The sequence below is a fragment of the Schistocerca gregaria genome, chromosome X (genome assembly GCF_023897955.1).
Source record: "Schistocerca gregaria isolate iqSchGreg1 chromosome X, iqSchGreg1.2, whole genome shotgun sequence".
Lineage (NCBI taxonomy): Eukaryota > Metazoa > Arthropoda > Insecta > Orthoptera > Acrididae > Schistocerca > Schistocerca gregaria.
This window is the reverse complement of record NC_064931.1, coordinates 763464705-763488549: the sequence shown is the minus strand read 5'-3', so window position 1 is coordinate 763488549 and position 23845 is coordinate 763464705. Positions and strand designations below refer to the sequence as shown.

Sequence of the window (23845 nt, the reverse complement as noted above, 5' to 3'; positions counted from 1 at the left end):
CATTGCCAGTCTACATTTTATATCCTCTCTACTTCGACCATCATCAGTTATTTTGCTCCCAAAATAGCAAAACTCTTTTACTACTTTAAGTGTCTCATTTCCTAATCTAATTACCTCAGCATCACCCGACTTAATTCGACTACATTCCATTATTCTCGTTTTGTTTTTGTTGATGTTCGTCCTATACCCACCTTTCAAGACACTGTCCGTTCCGTTCAGCTGCTCTTCCAAGTCCTTTGCTGTCTCTGACAGAATTAAAATGTCATCGGCGAACTTTTCTTTTGTTTCCTTTATTGCTTGCTCAATATACAGATTGAATAACATCGGGGATAGGCTACAACCCTGTTTCACTCCCTTCCCAACCACTGCTTCCCTTTCATACCCCTCGACTCTTATAACTACACGTAGATAATCATATTTGCGTGGCACTTTTCGCGAATGGAATAGAAGAGAAAATCGATCATACTGGAAAGGTGTATTATCTGCCTGCACTGTACAGGGGCTTGCATAACATTTAAGTAGATATAGATGCAAATTTCTGGTGGCAGCGATGATATGGGACACTATTATGTTTCAGGTACGGTCGTCGTGTGGCTGGCGCTAGGACTAGCGGTGCACGCGCAACAGGCGCGGCCCGTATACCGACCAGCACCTCAGCAGGGCCAGCAGGCAAAGCTGCATCCCCTGCCTGGACAGCTGCGCTACCAGTCTCTGCAGTCCGCGCCGCAGATACATACGGAACCAGCGCAGCTGCCGGCGCAGCTACATACCCAACTTCCGCAGCACCCTCGGGTGCCGCAGTCTCACCCACAACTCGTACGGCAGGCTACAGGGTCGGTCAAGTACGATTCACTGTTGGCCGGCTCTCAGCCACTGCGCCAGGTGGCACTGCCGCCCAAGTACGACGGATTGCTGTCGACGGGGCAACTGCTGCGTCAGCCCGCCGTGTCGGCCAAGTACAACCCTCTGCTAGCCTCCCCCCAGTCGCTGCGACAGCCACCCGGCCCACTCAAGTACGACTCGCAGTATGCGCCGACACAGTTGCTGCAACAAACTGTCGTGTCTCCTAAGTACGAAGTAGCGTCCGACGACCATTTCCCCGGAGGCTTCCAGCGGTACCAGTACGCGTCGAGGCCCGTCGATGTGGGTTACGCGCCTAGCTTCGCTAGGAAGACACCTTACTACAGACAACATTTCTCGCCCTCGGGCGAGTACTACCAGAAGCCGCACTACAGTTACGCTCCAGACCAGGAAATGCTGGAAGTGCAAAAGGAGGTTCTGGAGCTGGTCGAGCCCCTTCATAAGGAGGACGGGATGTTCCCGCAGAAGAACCGCAGCTCCATGTACGCGCTCCTGGTGCCTCTCATGCTGCTAGGCATCAGTATTCCTGCGATCGGCTTCATGTACACCTATCTCAACCGGCGTCGCAGCTTCGGTCGATCCTACCCCGACGCCGATGCCTGCTCGTTACTGCCCAGCGATGAAACCCTCGACTGTTATATGAAAATATTCCAGCGCAGCCTCGAGTGTTTCCACAAAAAATGCGAATGACAATGTGCCCAGATCTCGCCTAAAAAGGACAATTTACACACGAATTTCATAATCGTGGATTTGTTACCATCGGCAGTCATTAAAACATCCCCGTTGAAAAAGAAGGCTCTGTCCAATCTTAAGCATTAGGTTTCTTCGACCTAGTCTGTTAGGACAACAAATGCTGTTTACCAGCTTTATGGAGAGATATGAGGAAGTAGGCAAAAGGTAACAGCAAAACTGAATGACAAACAATGAAATCATGTCTCGAGAAAGCTCAACCGGCAACAGTGGCAGTTCCTGGCCATCTGCCACACAGCCTAATTCCTGGGAGCTGCTCTCGCTTATCAGTACCACAAATATCTGAAGATAATATGAGTTACGAATATTTTTTTCAGTTTCAAATTAAGGTTCATCGTTCCTACAGCTAGGGGCAATGAGAATCTTGCACTGAAACTAGCTTAGAGTACTGGCTCCCTCCGTTCCTTTAAAGATATTATCGACCACAGCTGGTAGCCCCCAGGAACAATCTCTGTTGGGCAACTCATGTTTGTGACTTCTGAGAATCTAGTTTCCCAGCAAACACTTTCATGGTTTCGACGTGAAGTTCGTTGAACTTAATTCTTAACAATTCTTCCACTGGCACGACACCGGTTTTGTAGAGATGGTAAACAATTACTTATTTTGGTAAGGCCTGTAATGTCTCGTACAGCTTGTCATATTCAAGAGGAGCAGTAGTAGCAATCATATTGGACTGCTTTTGACTAAAGGAAATCTAATGATGCTGTGGTGACTTCCCTCATGAGTATCTCTGGAACTCGTCCTGACAGACTCGGCGCGATTTCCTGGCTTAAGAGTAGAGGGAAAAACACTCAAAAGACTGAAACCCTTCTTGATTTGGACGTCATCTTCTTATCTGTATTTCACAAATCACTGCTTATTTATTTATTTATTTATTTATATTAGTATATTGTACCTAAATGTACTTTATTTGTGTGATATGAAAATACAAATATTTATGATAGAACAGAATACGCTGCCTATTATCGTCAACGATGTTGGCTTGTTTGTATGAAACACGCTGTGCTAAACATGTGCCAACATATGGAGATCATTAATAAAATTTGTAATTACGACATTAAATGCAACCTGCTTGCTGTCCTGAAATATGTAATTCATATGGCTAAGTTATAAACATTGTTTGGTCTTACACATGTGCAAAATAACATTACTGATGTTCCAAACACCTCAGTTGTTAAAAGAATGTCGACTATGATTATTTGAAATTTCCTTGGATACATGCTGGCGTCAGTTGCGCAACACGAAGAACCAGCAGCGACCGAAATCATGTGAAGCAGTACAGATCTAGAAAGTTTGCATTGTCAAGAGAAGGAGGCGTCGATGTATTCGTATTTTTACAGTAAAGAAGGTCATAAAATGCAACATAGCCACTTTATTCACAATTGGCGGAGGCTGTCGAGATTTAGGTCATCCGAGATTGCCCTAAATTATGTTGAACGCCTGATAGATCTTTAGAAAACGAAGAGATTGAATTACTTCCCCGTCCTCGTCCAGTCCAAACGTTTGAATGGTCTCTAACGGTCTCGGCGTTAAGTCCTAACCTTCCTTCTTTCCTTTTGCAAGAAACTAATAAACAAGAATCCCTACTCTGGAATGTCCATAACAAATATCCATTATAATGCATAATACAAACTTTTCAAATTAGTTTTCTTTGGATTCGCACTATAAACACAAGAACGGCTATAGCTTTTAACATGCATATGAGTCGTTGCTTCATCACACCGTCGCAGTCAGTTGTCTACAAACTAATAGCTGGTGGCGTAAATGGAGCAACGAGCCACCGTTTGATTCGTGTATATGGCAACATTCCGCTGATTAACGGACGCTCATCAGCTTTCCCCCTTTTTCACCCATCTGCCCGAGTCATAGGTTCAAAAGATAACAGTAATACATGCCCACAGGCCCACAAGTTTAGTGACAAAACCTGACAGCTTACCAACAGCTTTTTAGTAACAGGAGAGGATTTAGAAAGTTAAGTTCACGAAAATTGCAACATCATGAAGTATATCAATGATCTAAATGCATTTTATACAACTGTTAAGTACATAATATGCACAAACGATTGAAATAGCAGTATGTGATGAAAACGCAGTATGCTGCAATCAGAGTCTCTAAAAGCCATGGCAGAGACTCAAAGAGGGCTCCGAGGTTTGTGTGGGAGTCCACAATGCATCAACATCAAGTTCCATGCGGCTTTTCGCGGATGATGCTGTAGTATACAGAGAAATTTCAGCATTAGAAAATTGCAGCGAATTGCAGCGAAATGCAGGAAGATCTGCAGCGGATAGGCACTTGGTGCAGGGAGTGGCAACTGACCCTTAACATAGACAAATGTAACGTATTGCGAATACATAGCAAGAAAGATCCTTTATTGTATGATTATATGATAGCGGAACAAACACTGGTACCAGTTACTTCTGTAAAATATCTGGGAGTATGCGTACGGAACGATTTGAAGTGGAATGATCATATAAAATTAATTGTTGGTAAGGCGGGTACCAGGTTGAGATTCATTGGGAGAGTCCTCAGAAAATGTAATCCATCAACAAAGGAGGTGGCTTGCAAAACACTCGTTCGACCTATACTTGAGTATTGCTCATCAGTGTGGGATCCGTACCAGGTAGGGATGACGGAGGAGACAGAGAAGATCCAAAGGAGAGCGGCGCGTTTCGTCACAGGGTTATTTAGTAAGCGTGATAGCGTTACGGAGATGTTTAGCAAACTCAACTGGCAAACTCTGCAAGAGAGACGCTCTGCATCGTGGTGTAGCTTGCTGTCCAGGTTTCGAGAGGGTGCGTTTCTGGATGAGGTATCGAATATATTGCTTCCCCCTACTTATACCTCCCGAGGAGATCAAGACTACTGTTCGCTTGTAGGATACTGGCAAAATGTAGGAAGTCTATAAAAGGGACTGCTTGCAGAACACTTGAGCGACTCATCCTAAAATACTGCTCAGGTCTGTAGATCCTAGACTAAATAGGTCTGACAGGGAATATTCATATTCAGCGTTCATTATTAAGACCAGCAAGAATGGTCACAAGACTTAAATAACATAACCCAGCACGTTGTCCTCGATGGCGAGCTTTCATCAGAGACAAAGGTATCACCAGGAGTGCCTCAGGGAACTATGATCGGACCGCTCTTGTTTTCAGTATTCATAAATGATCTGACGGACAGGGTGAGCAGCAGTCGGAAGCATTTTCTGATGACATTGTGGTGTCCGGGAAGGTCTCGTGGTTGAGTGTCTGTAGGAGGATACTAGATGACTTACACAATATTTCTAATTGGTGTGATGAATGGCAGCGTTATCTACATGTAGAAAAATGTAAGTTGATGCGGTTGAGTAGAATAAACATCCCCGTAATGTTCGAAGACAGCATTAGTACAGAACTGCTTGATACAGTCACATCAGTTAAATATCTAAGCGTAATAAAGTACGAAATTGAACACGCACGTAAGGACGTTTATAGGGAAGGCGAATGGTGCACTTAGGTTTATTGGGAAAATTTTAGGAATATGTGGTTCATCTATAAAGGAAAACGCGTGTAGAACGCTAGTGCAATCCATTCTTGATTGCTGCTCGAGTATTTGAGATCACCACCAGGTCAGATTAAAGGAAGACATCGAAGCAATTCAGAGGCAGGCTGCGCCGTGCGGGATTAGCCGAGGGGTCTAAGGCGCTGCAGTCGTGGACTGTGCGGCTGGTCGCGGCGGAGGTTCGAGTCCTCCCTCGGGCATGGGTGAGTGTGTTTGTCCTTAGGATAATTTAGGTTAAGCAGTGTGTAAGCTTAGGGACTGATGACCTTAACAATTAAGTCCCATAAGGTTTCACACACATCTGAGCATTTGAGAGGCAGGGTGCCACATTTGTTACCGGTAAGTTCGCTCAACACGCGAATCTTACTGAGATGCTTCGTGAACTCAAATGAGAATCCTTGGAGGGAAGCAGACGTTCTTTCCGAGAAACAGTGTTGAGAAGAATTAGAGAACCGGCATCTGAAGGTGAATGCAGAATGCTTCTGCTGTCGCCAACGTACATATCCCGTCAGGACCAAGAAGATAAGATAAAAGAAATTAGGGCTCGCACGAAGGCATATAGATAGTCATTTTCCCTCGCTTTATTTGCGAGTGGAACAGGAGAGGAAATGACTAGTAGTGATACAAAGTACATTCCGTTACTCATCGTATGGTGGCTAGAGAGACATGTATGTATACACAGCCGGAAAAAATAAGTACACCTGGAAAGAGGACGTTGATGTTGATCCGATGACAGCATTTGACACCTGGGGGATAGTCGATGTAATGATAGTGATTTCAACGTCATTCACCAACAGATACCACAGTAAGAGCCATCTGTGTCTACCCTTTAATCTGGAATGTTCACAGCCAGAAGGATCAGTGTAGCGCAAACGTGTGAGACAAGCAGGCAACCACGCCACGGAGAATACACTAGTGCTTCCTACAGCCAACGGAGCGTCTTTGAAAGGGGTCAGATTGTCGCCTTCGAGTGGCAGGATAGAACTGCTACGCAAGTTGGACGTGCTGCGCCAGTTGTGCAGCGATGCTGGTACCAGTAGTCACGTGAACATTCTCACCCCTGTAGACGAGGTTATGGACGCCCATGCAGCACAGACGTCCTCCAGGATCGTCGTATTGAAAGGGTAGCAGCGGCAGATCGTACAGCTACCACAGCACAGTTAAGAAGGCTTGTGAGCCCAGGCGTGTCGACACGAACTGTTGCGAACCGCTTATCAGCAGTAGGACTACGGGCACGCACGCCTCTAGCCCGTCTTCCACTCACGCCGCATCATCGACTGGTGCCACCAGAGAATCAATTGGAAGATGGAATGGCGCGCTGTGGTCTTCAGCGATGAAAGCAGATTCTGATCACACGCAAGTGACAGTTGTTTGGTCGTACAACTCAGACCAGGTGAGCGTTGTCGAAGACACGCTGACCCCCATCCCAAACTTTAAGCCGTCGGCACACGGACTGTGCATCCGAACGTTGAGCGATGAGCGTGCCGAGTTCCTGACGTCATAGCGTGGAATAGCACGTTCGGGAGTCTTTCCGAATGTGCATAGCAGTATCTGGCATGTCAGATATTCTGAGCGTGCGTCTGAGCGTTGACCAATGAGATGGCACAACGCCACTTATGTCACACGCACTCCGTCCTTCTACACTACAGGGTTGTGAGGCGCCATATTGGCATTCATTTCAAGCCTATACGTATATATGCCGTTTCTGAGCACTAGCAAATTGAGAATCACTGGGAAACCCGTTGGTAACTGTGTGATTCGTTCCAATAAAATGAGAAACATCATATTCGTGGCAAAAGAATTATTGTAACTTGCGTATTATGAGAGTAGACTATTTGAAGGCAGCGACACACTGAAGATCCACCCAAAACGCATTGTTCTAGGTACAATTTGTTATAATTAAATTTCAATTAATAACATAGGTACGATTAAGGTTTCCAGCAAGGTGTAACACACTATGATTAAATGGAAGAGGGGTGTTGTTGGCCTAGCGTAATAAGTACAATCACCGTCTTCTAGAAAGTTGTTTGTCGGAGCGGTGTTTCGCGTCTTGACACTCCCAATTTTTTTCCTCACCTTCGCGTTTTTATTAGGTACTCATACTTTATTACTAGTTTAAGGTAAGTATATACTATACTATTTGATGTTATGTAAATATAAGTTCACCTTTTTTTTGAGGAGTGACTTTGTTCGATTGGCTTAATCTACTGGATAGCTTGCGCTACTTGTATAAAGATATTTTGCTCCTTTTTCTTTTACGCTTCCTAATTCACATGTTGCAAAGATTCTGCTGCTGGGTAGGAATAGTGATCAAGTAAGACTGACCTTGGGGTTTTACTAAAATGTGGGAGTGATGAAATAATAAACATTATTTATTATTCTTATGCGGAGAAGTATTCCAAATTTGTGCTGCACTGTTTGTAATGGAACTTTGGTAAGCCTGTGTCCTTATTGAGTGGACATGGTACTTTCCTTTTCGTGGACGATGGAGGAAATGTGCGTTTCAATAGAGCTAACTGGGGAATTTTACGCGGACCCGTTGAGTAAACAATGTGGTTTGCGAACGAGGAACATCCCTCAGCTGCCGCTGGAGTGTGTTGCGATCGCGTATACCACGTTGTGGCCAACGTACCGTACGCACAAGTCTCATCGTTCCTGAGCGTTCAGCTCCACGTTGAACTTGGCACGCTCAACGTTAACGTTCGACAGCACGGTCCGTGTGGCTACGGCTTTACAGTCCTCGCCTGTACGGGCGCCCGCGGAGGTACACCAAGTAATAATATAGGTGTTTCAGAACGGGTCGATACCTTATACCTCAGAATTACTTGTGCTGTTGATCTGTACTCCATATGCACTGTTGCAGCAATAAATATTTAGTGAACTGGAAACCTCTAAAAGGGTGTACTATTTTTTTTTTCCAGCAGTGCAGGTAGGTAGATAGATAGTTTACTTACAAAGTATCAAAAACCATTATTAAGAGAGGCATATGGGAATATACTACAGCCTCTATCTATTGCTCCCTTAGGACGCGCACAGACAAGATTAGGCTATTGACAGTTCGCACAGATACACATAAAATGTCATTCTTCCCGCGCTCCATGTGCAAGTGTTTTCCCAATAAACCTAAGTGCACCATTCGCCTTCCCTATAAACGTCCTTACGTGCTTGTTCAATTTCGTACTTTATTACGCTTAGATATTTAACTAATGTGACTGTATCAAGCAGTTCTGTACTAATGCTGTCTTCGAACATTACGGGGATGTTTATTCTACTCAACCGCATCAACTTACATTTTTCTACATGTAGAGAACGCTGCCATTCATCACACCAATTAGAAATATTGTGTAAGTCATCTAGTATCCTCCTACAGACACTCAACCACGAGACCTTTCCGGACACCACAATGTCATCAGAAAATGCTTCCGACTGCTGCTCACCCTGTCCGTCAGATCATTTATGAATACTGAAAACAAGAGCGATCCGATCACAGTACACTCTGTCATGCGAGAAGTACACTCTGTCATGCGCTTAACAGTAGTTAACAAAGTATGGATATAGACGTACAGCCAAAATAGCATGATTTATCCAGCGACATCCTAAATGGTCAGCTCTAGTATCTGCCGCAAAACAGCAGTCACTACTGGAACATCAACTACGTGTGTGAGCACGGAATGCGTCCAAAAAGAATACATTTGCCACACTGCCCGATAGCGACGGCTTTCACGAGCCCGTAGCTGTCCGATACACTTAAATTTCTGGACAATGCAGGGCGACATAAAGCCACGCGTCCCTGCAGTTCAGCCCGCGGCATACAATGCCACACCAAAGCACACACGTTATATGGTTGCTACGAAGAGCACGCTGTGGACATAGCTGCACGATGCTACTGACAGTAATCTCTATATCATATAAGTGTACAACTCATGTCTGAGCAAGGAACTTCCGAGTGCTAGCGTGCTCTTGTCTTCTGCACAGTTAGTCTTACTGTCTTCTTATCTTTCTTGCCTCTTTGTTCTGCATCAGCCCAGGGCCGGCACGATTATGAAAGTGTTTGTCACGATCAGTTTAAGGGGTGGCCATATGTTCTTCCTGTCGCCAGCAAATTACCCCCACCCCTTGGACGCAATAAGAGTATGTGTACCCCAACTGACAGCGTGTAGCGTTATTCAAGCGGAAGTGAGTGAAAGTTTTCCTAACAACAAATAACCCCAGGCAAATAGTGACCACAAGGTAGTTGTTTTGAGACTGAATACCATAATACCCATACCTATCGAAAAACAAACGCAAAATATATCTATTTAAAAATAACAGATAAAAATTCACTTGACGCCTCCCTACGAAACAGCCTCCATTCCTTCTGAACTGGCAATGAATTATGAAAGTGTAGACCAGATCTGGCTTAAATTCAGAGAAATAGTATCAACAGTGAAGAACAGATTTATATCAAATAAAGTAATAACAGATTGAACTGACCCTCCATGGTAAACAAAACAGGTCAGAACACTGTTGCGGAAGTAACGTAAAAAGGACGCCAAGTTTAAAAGAACGCATAATACCCAATATTGGCGATTTTTTAGAGGGGCTCTAAATTTAGCACGAACTTCAACGCGAGTTCTTTTAATAGTTTCCACAGCGAAACTCTATCTCGAAGTCAGTCAGAAAATTAAAAGAGATGCTGGTCGTATGTAAAGTACACCAACGGCAATACACAATCAATACCCTCACTGCGCGCTAACGAAGGTAATATTACCAATGACAGTACCACTCAAGAAGAGTTACTAAACACAGTTTTCAAAAATTTATTCACCAAAGAAGAAGAATGAAATATTCCAGAATTCGAATCAAGAATTGCTGACTACATGAGTAATTCAGAAGTAGATGCTGTATCGTCGGTGTAGCAAAGCAGCTTAACTCACTTAATAAAGGCAAGTCTTCTGGTCCAAACTGTATACCAGTTAGATTCGTTTCACAGTATGCTGATATAATAGCTCCACACTTAACAATCATGCACAAACGTTCGCTCGACAAAAGATCCGTACCTAAAGACTGATAAGTTGTACTGGACACCAATACTTGAAAATGGAAGTAGGAGTATTCCAATGAATTATAGACCCATACAAGTAACGTCGATTTGTAGCAGGATTTTAGAACATTATGTGTTCGAACATAATGAATTACAACGAAGAAAACTGTCAATTGACAGAGTCAGCATTGATTCAGAAAATATTGTTCTTGTGAAACCCAGCTAGCTCTTTATTCTCACGAAGTAATGAGTACTATCCACAGAGGATCTCAAATTGATTCCATATTTCTGAAATTTCCAGAAGGCTTTTTATACTGCTCCTCTCAAGCGGCTTATAATATAGTTGTGTGCCTATGGAGTATCGTCTCAGGTTTGCGATTGGATTAGTGATTTACTGTCGGAAAGATCACAGTTAGTAGTAACTGACGGAAAGTCATCGAGTAAAACAGAGGGTATATCTGGTGTTCCTCAGGAAAGTGTTATAGGCTCTCTGCTGTTTCTAATCTATATAAACGACTTAGAAGACAATCCGAGCAGTCATCTTAGATTGTTTGCAAATGATGCTCTCATTTACCGTCTAGTAAAATCATCAGAAGATTCAAAACTAATTGCAAAATGATTTAGACAAGATATTAGTTTGGTGCAAAGAATGACAATTGGCCCTAAACATAGAAGAAATCCGTTCAGTTTCGGTAACATGATAAATTACGCAAATCTTAAGTCTGTCAATTTAACTAAATACCTTAGAATTACAATTATGGCAAGGACCTTGCCGCAGTGGATACACCTGTTCCCGTGAGATCACCGAAGTTAAGCGCTGTTGGGCGTGGCCGGCACTTGGATGGGCGACCATCCAGCTGCCATGCGCTGTTGCCATTTTTCGGGGTCCACTCAGCCTCGTGATGCCAATTGAGGAGCTACTCGACCGAATAGTAGCGGCTTCGGTCAAGAATACCATCATAACGACCGGGAGAGCGGTGTGCTGACCCCACGCCCCTCCTATCCGCATCCTCCTCTGAGGATGACACGGCGGTCGGATGGTCCCGGTAGGCCACTCGTGGCCTGAAGACGGAGTGCTTTTAAGAATAACAATTACAAACAAATTAAACTGGAACAATCACATGGATAATGTTGTGGGGAAATTAAAAAACCAAAGATTGCATTTTATTGGTAGACCACTTAAAAGATGTAACAGGCCTACTAAAGAGACTGTCAACACTATGCTTCTCCGACCTCTGCCAGAGTACTGCTGCGCAGTATGGGACCTTTACCAGATTGTATTGACGGAGGACATCGAAACAGTTCAAATGACAGCTTATTTTGTACTATCGCAAATTAGGGGAGCAAGTCTCACGGATGTGATACACGAGTTGAGATGGCAATCAGTAAAACAAAGGCGTTTTTCATTGCGGTGAGACCTTTTCACTAAATTTCAGTCTCCAACGTTTTCCTCAGAATGCGAAAATATTTTTTTGGCACACACTTACATAGGGCGAAATGATCATTGTAATAAAATAAGGTAAATCATACTGAAAATTTTAAGTGATCAATTTTCCCACGCGCTAATAGAATGTGAAACAGTAGAGAAATAGTGTGAAAATGGTTTGATGAACTCTCTGCCGGGTTCTTAAGTGTAAATTGCAGAGTAGTCATGTAAATATAGAAATGTTTCTGAATGGTGTAACTGAGGCGAGACTTGAGTACCAGTCCAGTGTTCACCTAGCGGTATGTGGCAGACCACCTAAAAACCACATCCAGGCTGGTCAGCACACCAATCTTAGTCGTTAATTTGCTGGGCGTTTTCGATCTGGGGCCCTGTCACATTCTGTCCCAGAAGCGGCACTTTAATACGCATGGCTGTCCTTTTTTTCTTCTTAAGAAACCTTCCTGGCACTAAAAGGGAGGGGTACGGAAAAAGTGGCCAGGGATAGTAACCTGAAGCTTGGTCACCATGTCCCATGTATGGAACATGAAGTAGAAGTAGAAAGAACATCAATTACTTATTTATTTATTTCCTTTTTTGCTGTATTGTTTTTTTTAAATTATTGTTAATGCCAGGAAACCAGCATCGTGAGGAGGAGGGAGTGGCAAGTCGCCAGACGCAGTGACACTACTGACGCATAGTTTTTTGGAGGAAACTGGAGAAAGATTGAATTTGTGATTGTCGACCACTGCACAACGACGTCCATTGAGGAAATGCCAAAAATCAAAGATATTTTACTCACTGTCAGCAGACAAGTAGTGAACTGTGTCCACAATTCCACTTCACAGAGTTTGTCTTCACTTGTGGAAAGTATCTCAAGTCCAGAAAGAGAAGCAGGTGAGGAGGTATCTGATGAGGAATCGTATGGGTAATTAGGGCCAGCATCTGTCGCTCCAAGAACCAGACCCCTGTCACCAATCCGCTCACCGATTGGTGCTCGTCCATGTCTAAAACATCACAGGTGACACATAACAGGTTGTCTGCAAGGTGAATCCGGTGAAGGTGTGACCAGCATACTTGCTTCCCATTGACCGTAATCTACCATGCGGACTGGACGTCATTATCAAAATAACGAGTGCACACAGATCCCCAGATGGCACACCAGTCTACGTGGGTTATTTGCACTCAATCACATTCGGTGACTCTGTTTTGCTGGAGAAAGCCCTAGATCGCCTTCGTGGGTGTCAAGCGCGTTGGCAGTATCGCACCACGGAAGCACCTCAGTTCAACAAAAAATCCAAAAGCTGTATAGCTCCTGAAAGAGATTGTGGTGCAAGGGCCTCCAATAACATGCTTGTTCGGCACGTGGGACAATGGCGCCACAGCGCCAATTGAGAGGTGATGAAAAGGGGTATCGCCGTATCAGGGACGTGATACAGACCTAAACTGCACCTGCACTGCAGGAGGGTGAGGGTCTTGTACCTTATCTTGAACTGGAAGCCGTGACAAACATGTGAACCCAATGCCACTTGTGTGTGGTAGGCCATGGACGGCGAAGTAGGAAGTGTCTGCGCCACGTGGGATATGAGTGATGCCAAATATACATTTAGATGTTGTGTCCACTGCAGAAGATCGAGGGCTTGTAAGCGATGATAGAAAAGCCCAGATCCTAGTTGGGACAGTAGGTGTTGGCAGCTTGGGACAATTGTGTGCCACCGGTCACTTGCAAAACCTAGTCATAAGCATCAGATAGTAGCAGCTACATGCAATGGAGCAGCGCTGTCTTCAGGAAGCCCCATACCTAAAACTATGGCGCTCGATTTTCGGATGTTAAGTCAGCTACGAGAAGCTCAGTCTATGGAGTAACCCATGCCAGTGACTCCTTGATCTCAGCACCGCTGTGAAGAACGATTACGAGATCGTCCGTGTAAGCAGTGCATCTGAATACATGGCCACCGAAAGACATCCCAGACAGGCATTGACTAAGGCTCAAGAGCAACGGTTTCGTTCACAAATGCATACAACAATGCAGAAAGCAGGCAGCCTTGATGCTCCGAATGGCGTATCAAGAAGGGAGGAGGGAGATGGCCATTGTAGAGTACATGGGACATAGCTCCTCGAAGGAGGTGCATTAAAACGTCGGTGATAGTGTCAGAATGTCCTATGTTGTGGAACACCCCTTCCAGGTATATGGGATCGGCCCGATCGAACACCTGGCTGAAGTCACGGGCTGCCAAAATTCTAGGCACATGACAAGAGTGTACAAGAGCAATTATGTCTCCATAACGACAGAGAGCAGTGCAGAATTACTGACAGCTCTGAAAGAAGTTTTATCACCTTAAACCACATACTGGGTAATCTGCTTAATCCATGTAGCCAACAACTGGGTAAAGATATTTGTCTCGCTGTTGAGCAACGTCAAGGGGCGTCAATCGCACATCTGAGAGGTACCCTGAGGCTTGCGGATGGGAATGAGGAGGCTGTCGAGGAACTCATTTGGGATCTGCAGGAGAGGTTGTAACCTCCCCCCTCACTTATCGACCTTAATGACAGTGAAAAATTAAACCGCGTGTACCTAATGGAAATTTGGGAAACGCAATCGCCACCGAAGTTTATCTGTCGGTAAAGAGGGAGGAAAGGGTTACATCTAAATGAAAGGTAAAATACAAATGAAACTGGTGGAAATTAATTTTGAAAAGAGGTAAAGTTAATAAAGAAAGTAAATGTGCGGCCGTTACGTTAACAATTAACTAGCGGTAATTAGATATTTGAGATTTGGGGAAATTACGGTCGCCAGTCCTATGGACAATTACTATAGTAACTGAAAAAGAAAGGTTATTACACATATAATTAGCACTAGAAGCGTGGCAACTGAAGGTTGACACGTGTAGAGTGAAAACTGAAAGTTTGTTAGAAGTAATAAATTTCGCTACACTTTGACTTAATTTAGCAAAAGAATTAATAAAACCGGAAAATTAAAAGTTAATTTAGTGACTGAAATTAATAGTGAACTTTGTTTCTGAAGCACTACGAAATTCAATAAAATAAGGTTAGCCTCGGGCTACCTCAACAATCATTTCAAAAGCTATTTGAATCTACGCAATTTAGAAATAAGAGATTTAACTTTGAACTTGAATTAAATGATTCTGAACAATTAACAATAGTAAAATTTAGTACGTACCAAGCTGAGCTGCAGTCACAGGTAAGCTAAAATATGGTAACGAAACTCCCACTCTTAATTTATGCTTGTGTAATCCAAATATTGTAGCCAGCTATGAATACTTTAACTGAACTTTGAAATTAAAGCAGTGAAATGGAATGATATTACTTTAATGCTGGCGTTTGAACTTCAACGACAATCGAGTTCATTTCGGAAAAGGAAGGGACCCTGCTTGATAATGCAATTGGGACAATGAGCAACAAATGTTCATGCTAAGTTGCTGTAATTTTGTGATTTGAAAAGTTTGAAAAGCTGAGGTCTGCCATACAGTTCTAAAACTTTACGTGCTTCCAGTCTTCCCTTGTTGGTTGATTGAAGGTTTGAAGCCGTCGATCGAGGAGGTGGCGACAGTCACTCATTCTCGGCCGTCGCTGTTGCAGAAGCTGGATGTTGGCGCGCCTTCTTCTCGACACGGTCACCAGGCGAAACGGGCTCTTGCTGTGCGCCAGCTAATGCTTCCCGTCCGCGACACCGTGTCGGAAACTAACATAGCAAGTCGAGCGCAATTACATGCTGCCAAACCCCCAAAGCGCGGCAACTCGTGGGAGCGTCACACAACACACCTGCTCCACTGCCCTCCTCCAGCGAGACTCTCCCTGCTCTCGCTCCACGCGACAGAGTAAACACTACCAAAGATCCTAACACTTTGGTTCTCCACACGACCTATTGATGTATTCGTTCGATAGCATAGTTTTCCCTAGGCCAGACCCAGCGTATAAATACAAATAATATTCACAAAACAAAATAATTATACATTGATATATACGAGGGTCGGACAAAAAGTAATGCCTCCCATTTTTTTTCTACTTAAAAAAATTAAGTTAAGTGAAAAATTTGAATTTGGCGCCATTCCTCAAACCTTCTTCTGCAATCCACTGCAGTAGTAACTTTCTGTGTCAACAGGTGGCAGCACAGCAGAAGTTTGTAAGATGGCCGACATCGATGTTCGTTTGAGACAGCGTTGTGTGATTGAATTCTTGAATGCAGAAGGTGAAACGCCCATATGCATTCATGAAAGACTGAAGAAGGTGTATGGTGTTGTGACAGTGGATGTCAGCACTGTTAGACGATGGGTTCGTCGTTGTAAGGAAGCTGAAGGGCAAACACCGTTGACTGACGAAAAGCGGAGCGGCAGGCCGGTGAGTGCAGTGACTCCACACAACATTCACCAAGTTGATGACATCATTCGTGGTGACCGTCGGGTGACTGCAGATGAAGTGTGTCGCATTATTTCTCTTAGTAAAGGCAGTGTGATCACGATTATTAAACAATTGGGGTACTCAAAAGTTTGTGCACGGTGGGTTCCAAGAATGTTAACCGATCAGAATAAAGAGGCAAGGAAAACAATAACCTCCCAACACTTGCAGCGCTTCCGTTTGGAGGGAGATGAGTTTCTGAAAAAAATTGTGACCGGGGACGAAACATGGGTGCATTTTTTTGAACCCGAATCAAAGAGGCAGTCAATGGAGTGGCGTCACACAAGCTCGCCGAGGAAGAAAAAATTCAAAACTGTGCGATCGGCAGGGAAAGTTATGGCAACAGTTTTCTGGGATACAGAGGGTGTGATTCTGGTTGATTTTTTGGAGCAGGGATGCACAATAAATTCTGTTCAATACGTCACTACCCTCAAAAAACTTAAAGCACGTCTTCAGCGAGTTCGCCCAACAAAATCAATGGCAGATGTTCTTCTTTTGCATGACAATGCAAGACCACACACCAGTCGTCACACCTCTGACGAGATTGTCAAAATTGGATGGGAAGTTTTGCTTCATCCCCCATACAGCCCTGACCTGGCACCATCAGACTTCCATCTGTTCGGGCCACTAAAAGAAGTTCATCGTGGGATTCATTTTGAAGATGAGGAGGCCGTCAAAACATCCGTGCGTTAATGGCTTAGGAAGCAGAGCTGTGATTTTTACCGTGCTGGGATACATGCCCTTGTTCAAAGATGGACCAAAACTGTAGAGATGGGCGGAGATTACATTGAAAAATGACAAAATGATCCTCAATGTTGTGGTTTTCAACCTATGTAATTGCATTTAAATTTCCTGACAATTAAACATAGAAAAAAAAATAGGAGGCATTACTTTTTGACTGACCCTCGTATATATATATATATATATATATATATATATATATATATATATATATATATATATATATAGTAATTACAATATACAAAGACACAGAAACGTCATATCTTCAGGTAACAAAATAAGGAAAAAAATTTATTGTACAATAGATGGAAATAGGAGGATATGCATTTCCGGCGTTACAAGGTGACATAAGGTCCCGGCAAATTTTCGTACACATTGGCTCCAATGGGGGACAAAATATCCGATAACACTCCTGTGGGATGGCGTCAGGGCTAGGCGACTTGTTCGTAGAACTCACCTGGATAGCAGCATGAATTTTGACCTCCATGTCGTTGGCAAGCAGATCCATCGTTGCACCTCCGGGAACCAAGCCAAAGGAGAGTGAGGAGACTGCCGTAATATTGGCAGGGTGGTGATGTTGTGCAGAGTACACCATAACATAATGTGCATGCAGGCAGACAATATATCGTGCTAGACATTTACGCGCCAGCCATCATCAGCAGTAAGAGCGTTAATCAAAGTCCTCTGATGGTGGCGCTGTTCTGTTATCACATGATACATAGATGAATGATACTGCACGAACTTGTCACGTGTGTGCCCCCTGACGGTAGCTTCTTCAAGATTATGATGAGAAAGGTACGTGAGCTGTACCTTGGCATGATTCACTACCTCGTTGAACATTCCCAGAGAATGTTGGATAGAAACCCTGGATTCGTTGCTGCCACTCCGCGACCTCCCCTCTGTAGCCAATCAAGGTCTTGCGGAGGGCAGGTTTTGCACAGAGCTCCCACCACAACAGGACAGACTGGTATACATCACAGTGTCGACGATATGCTGCCCACATGGTCTCAATGAGCTTCCAGCAGCTGGATGAAGTAAGATGGATCACATTCAGCTTCCATGATCCCTGGATAAGCCACACCCTTTGGCGACAGAGACTAAAGACACAGATATATGCATCATGGTCAGAAAATGCAGTGGGCCAAACTTCAGCAGCAGGAGATCTACACTCGATCAAGGCAGCTGGAGGAATGGCTAGTGAAATACATACACCCCAGACAATCTTCATGAACATGCTCCCAAGAATCCATAAGGTTGAGGTGCTGGAGAAATGCCACTAGCCCTGTGCAATAAGAGTGAAGTGGCAATTGGTATTTGGGCGCCTGGGTGGAGCTGAAATTGCCTCCCATGATCAGTGTATCCTGCCGACCCAAGAAGAGACATACAGGCTTGGCTGAAATGGAGAAGGAAGTGGAATGTTCACTGTGGCGACCTGATTCAGATGGCGCAAGACGTTGATGATCCTGATGCCACAAAACGTGACAGTCATACCTCTAGTATCATGGAGATAGGCAACTGTATCAGAGAGAATTCCATCACATTAGAGGATCGCCAGCCCACTACAAGTAGGGGAAGCATGGGAGACATATGCGATAATACTATGGGCAGTACAAAAGGTTTCAACATGCACATCCTGAAGGAGGACAACGTCAACATCCGCAGCACACAGCATTTCATGGAGTACTGCAAATTTGTGGCATACGCAAATGGTACTGACATTGGCCATGGCTATGCGGTAAGTTTGAAAAGCTGCCATAGCCAGGAGGACAGGCAGTTCAAACACAGGGGAAGCTCAGGAACCCCCCTGTTAAGCCCTGTGGAAGGGCACATCATTGCGATGAGGAGGGAGTTGAGCCCGCCAAGGGGGGTCCATCGCTCTATACACCTCCAGAACGTCCATCCTCAGCATCAACGTCATCTGCGCAGGAGACAGACATCTGACGAGGCTGGTTCAGTGGAACAGGTAGCGTCAGACACGCAAAGAGAGGCAACAAAATCAGACACAGGTGGGAGAAGGTCGGTGTCAGCAGGCGGATAGTGACTGGAGATGGATTCCGGGAAAGACGTCGCGTCGTCAGGTACCAGGGTGTCAGAACAACGCAACATCAGTAGGACAGTCGTCATCCTTTGCACACGCCTGACGGTAGGAGTTCTCAGAAGATGTATGACATTGTCTCTTCCGTTTCATCGGTGACCATTACTTCCTAACATGTTGTTCCATGTCGAATGGCGGGCGTCTGTCTTCTGCCAGATAGCAGGAAAGTGGAAGTTGGTATGGGTCCATGATCAACAACCAGACCTGGACAGGGGGTTTGTGTCTGCTGACAGTCATCGTCTGTTGGTACTGCCTCTGGTGGCAGTGTAGGAGAGACAGGCAAAACATCAGTCGACCCCATTGCCGGCTGATTCGGGGAGGGGGGGGGGGGCAGCAAGCAGCCAAGACACAGGTGCATAAGATAGAAGCAACACAGTGGGCGCCCTAAGGAGAGCGATGTCTCTAATCGGCGTCTGTACTAGTCTAGATTGGAGACGTTCAGAGCGGACATGGCCTTCCTGGCCACAGCCTGAGCAAATTCGCAGCTGGCCATCGTATGTGACAACAGCCCTGCATCCAGCAGCTAACAACTTCGAAGGCATGTGTTTCCTCACAAACTAGACATATATTTTAAATCAAAGTTTACTTACTTATGTTTCTAATAATACTAAATATGATAATCCTGAAGTCAGCAATTCAACTTACATAAATACGTGTAAATCTAGCTCATACATGCTTGTAATAATGCAACAACAATTATGTTACAATAAATGAAATAATGAACATAAAAAACGCCATGCTACTTCAGTAGAGGGGCAGTGTTCTTTCTGGCTCAAATCGCTGACTAATCATCTGTCAGCACTTTTTGGCCTGTGTCATATTACAGCTTTGCATATTGAAGGTCGCTATCGACACATGGTGAGGTCACCCACGGGTGACGAAGAGTGGGGAGGGGGAGGAGAGAGGAAGGTCGTCGAATCGAGCTCTCTCCCACTCCTTTTTTGATCTCATCCAGTAGGAATCACTCGAGTTTTGTGCTCTACAGTGAGAAGACTCTTTGATCAATTGTTTAGTGTTGTAACAAACTGTTGCAATTACGCGATGCCAGCATCACACTCATGCAACGTCAGTGTCTTAGATGTCTCGCTGACACTCCTCTGGCGCGCAATTTTGCGAACACATCGAGACGAGGCGAAGGAATATATATACTGTATCACGATTGCGACATTTCCCTAGCCTTGCCGCACATATATGTTGCAATTTTTCTGCAAGCATAGTGTTGTGCAGCACTCCTTTGAGGTGATGTGTTGACTAATAATTGAGACTCATGCTCGTATGTGTATGTAAGACCCTTGAATGTGATCTTACCAGTTTCGTTGTGTTGGTACAACAGGGTTAGCCACCTTAAAGTTGGAAAATGTAAAACTGAAGATGTGATACTTATAGATAAATGGAATTTATTTTTCAAAGCTGAGATAGCTAAAGATTATTTTCCTGTGAACAGATCCATAAGGTGCTGCGAAAATTTCGATGATGCTTGCAACGTTTTGACAGGACTGTAGATGATCACAGAATCTCATACGAGGGTGAAGATCTTTCTGGGTGTTACGAACACCTAACAAACCGCCTCTCTAAATTTTATGTTTATTTAAGACGTGATAACCTAGATGTAATGTTTCTGAAATAGACGTACGTTTTTCCATCTCTCTAATCGTCTAGAACCAGCAAAGATCAGCTCACGGTTCAATCCTCTTGGCATAGTCAAATACAACGAAACTAAAATACCTTGGTATGGCATTAGACAGAATGCTTACATACCACAGACACCATCCCAACACAGTTAAGAAGGTATAAACACGAGTGAACCTGGTGAAGAAATTGGCGTGTAGTACATGGGGCGTAAATACATCAGTTCTCTGATGAATATCTTTTGCAGTGGTATACTCTACAGCAGAATATTGCGCACCAGTTTGGCTCCGCGGAGCTCATATGAAGAAAGTTGACGCCCATTTGAATGTACCTACGAGAACCATTAATGGCATTGTCAAATGTACACCTAAATGCTGACATCAATACTATTGGGCATCTGTCCAGCTCATCTTGGCTGAAAGGTGGTTGTCTACAACCTTTGTCAGTAAGCTTGTAAATTGAGTCTATTCCTTTAAATGAAGATTTACTCTCCGCTGACTTGTAAACGCCTCGAATCCAGAAACCAGTATATAAAGAAGGTGTTCAAATGCTGTTCACTGGATTCAACCGTGACTCTGAATGGAAAGCGAGTGGCAAGCCACGAAAATCCGGTATCACGAACTTATTAACAACCCAATTGTTAAAGTCCCAGGCCTTCATCATCTCAAGGAGGTACAGCTCAACAGATTCCTGACTGAAGAAGGTATGTGCAAATACAAAACGCACAAGTGGGGCATTTGCACTGACACTACACGTGACTGTGATGATATTTAGAAAATGAGCCACACTGTAAATGAGTGCGTTAACAGACTTTTTCCTGGGGGTATCAAGAATCTACATGAAACATCTGACGAAGTACTCAACTGGACTGAATCTTCTGACATTTAAGTATAGTCCTGGCTGATGAAGGTCAATAGTGTAAATAGTTGCAAATATGTATTTTTAGGTGCATTTGTAAAACAGGTCTGTTGTAGTAATTAAAATCTTTTAGTAGAAACGCAGTTGATATAGTTGTGTGGACAGGCAGAAGGGTGCTTCGAAGGCGTTATGACACAGTTGTTAGGCGAGTTCTGCCATTTGTCATCCCTGTCTGTGGTTGCACAAGAGGAAATGATTCTACGGATTAGACGGCTGTGTGTGCAGTAGAAGACTGAAGAGGATGGAAGAAATCAGCAGAAATATTCTCCCCCTTCCACAGCTCACATCCCACCTCAAGGAAAACCAACAGCTGGTGAGCATCCGGCCGTTAGCAACTGTCGCTGTTTCATCTACTACCGAATTCAAGAGTAAAAGGATCATTAGTATGCGATTCAAGTTCTACAGGGTGAAAAGTACAATCGCATGAGATATGACTTAGCAAAAGGGTGAAAACTGAAGTAGTGTTGTTATATAAAGGGTGATCAAAAAGTTTTCGTTCGAAGGCTATACTGTCCCGGATCAGTATGCAAATCAGACAAAACCACTGTGAGCACTATGGCAATCACCCCACCGACACGCCAGGCTGAAGATACAGATTTGGTGAAACACAATGTCCTGCTGTGTGAAGGAGTCTGTAACTGCCTGCTGTACATCCTCGTCCAACAGGAATCGACAGAAAGCGCGATAATCACTTGGAGAGAGACAGGACTATAGGGCGACCGCTCAGGTGCCAACCACTTGAGTTAGTGTAACTTCTGCTGGCCTCGCAGATCGAACGGTGTCTTGTGGCGAATCGTGACCAGCACGAGACCTGTCGCACCATGTCACAACGGTGATTTTCGTCAGACATACTGCCCATACACATTCTTCATTCTCCCATGGACGTCTACCGGTGTTCGTCCTTCGGCGGCCAAGAAACGAATAACAGAATGCTGGTCCTGTTTGGACGCATTTGGTAATAACGTCGCCATAGTTCATATTTCTGTATTTACCGCATGAATAGCAGAAAGACACGAATGGTACACTAATCCCTTGCCTAAATATCCGTGCTTGCAAACGTTTTGATCACCCCTTATATTTTTCTGATTTACATGTTTATGTAGGTTTTATTATGAGTGTGCTTAGAAATGATGTGTATTATGTTTCTCTATTGGCAAGAGAGCTATTTTGGATAATTTGTGTTTATTGCAGAGGTGTCGTATAATATCTTTGATAGGAAAGTATCTAATATTGTTAAAACCACTGGGGCTGATAATTTTCTAGAACAGATCACTAACAGAGCCAGAAATACATTTCATAACTGAATGCATCAGAAAAGAATTTTTCCTTCAATAAAGGAAGGAAAAGTGGTTATATGAGTAATTTAAGTTTGAGGAGAGATATATTTAAGGCATATTGATTCTAGAAACTAAATCATTTTAAAACCACTGGTGGCGAAGTGAGGTGTGGCAGTGCTATTTTATTTTCCTGCCCACTCTCATTCCAGCATGTAAATCTTCATAATAACTTAAAATTACTTAGAAGGGTATTATTGTTTCTTGTATTTGATAACATGCAACTAAAAACTGTAAGTTTACTGCTGTAGTCCACATCAAAATCAGACCAATGGTACGGGTTCTGACCAACTTTGTAGGTATCGGAGCAACAATGTTCCGAGACGAACAGAGGATCGATTCCCGGCGAGGTCAGGGATTTTCTCTGCCTCGTGATGACTGGGTGTTGTGTGCTGTCCTTAGGTTAGTTAGGCTTAAGAAGCTGTAGGAGACTGATGACCGTAGATGTCGGGTCCCATAGTGCTCAGAGCCACGAACGGAGGAGCCATGTTTTCTTTTGTTCTGAAGGATCGAGGGGAAGAATAACCTGACGAGCAAAGGCGATGGCGAACAGGTTTCTGCCGGCCGCGGTTGTCTAGCGGTTCTAGGCGCGCAGTCCGGAACCGCACGACTGCTACGGTCACAGGTTCGAATCCTGCCTCGGGCATGGATGTGTGTGATGTCCTTAGGTTAGTTAGGTTTAAGTAGTTCTAAGTTCTAGGGGACTGATGACCACAGATGTTAAGTCCCATAGTGCTCAGAGCCATTTTGAACAGGTTTCTGACGTGTGGGGAAGAGGTTCCACTTGGAGCTTCTAAGACAGCTCCTCAAACCTTTCAGAAGGTATACACTTCTGATTTAAAGAGAAGTAAGACACAGTTTAAATGACGGGAAGATGAGTCACCAGAAGCATCGCAGTGTTGGATGAACTCACGCAGCAAATAGCGGACAAGAGAACCACTCCACCAACTACAGTAAGTGCGAGCCACAGCGTTCATGGGCGCGCATGAATCTGTGTTAGCCACATCTGCAGAGAGTTCCATTTTTGTAGATACGTTGGAATCCTAACTTTTCAAACTCGTACAAACCCACAGCTAATATTACAAGCTATTCCATCTCGTGAAATTGTATAAATGGAA

The 23845-nt window shown here is 44.1% G+C and overlaps 1 protein-coding gene across 1 annotated transcript in view; it reads left to right on the top strand.

The window, feature by feature from the left end:
• The window catches only part of LOC126298348 (uncharacterized), a 122998-nt gene extending 120436 nt beyond the window's left edge, over positions 1-2562 (top strand). The window contains exon 2 of the mRNA XM_049989642.1: positions 578-2562. Coding sequence (XP_049845599.1) covers positions 578-1551 — 974 coding nt within the window. The 3' untranslated portion in view covers positions 1552-2562. The remainder of the gene's footprint in view (positions 1-577) is intronic.
• Positions 2563-23845: the final 21283 nt, after the last annotated feature.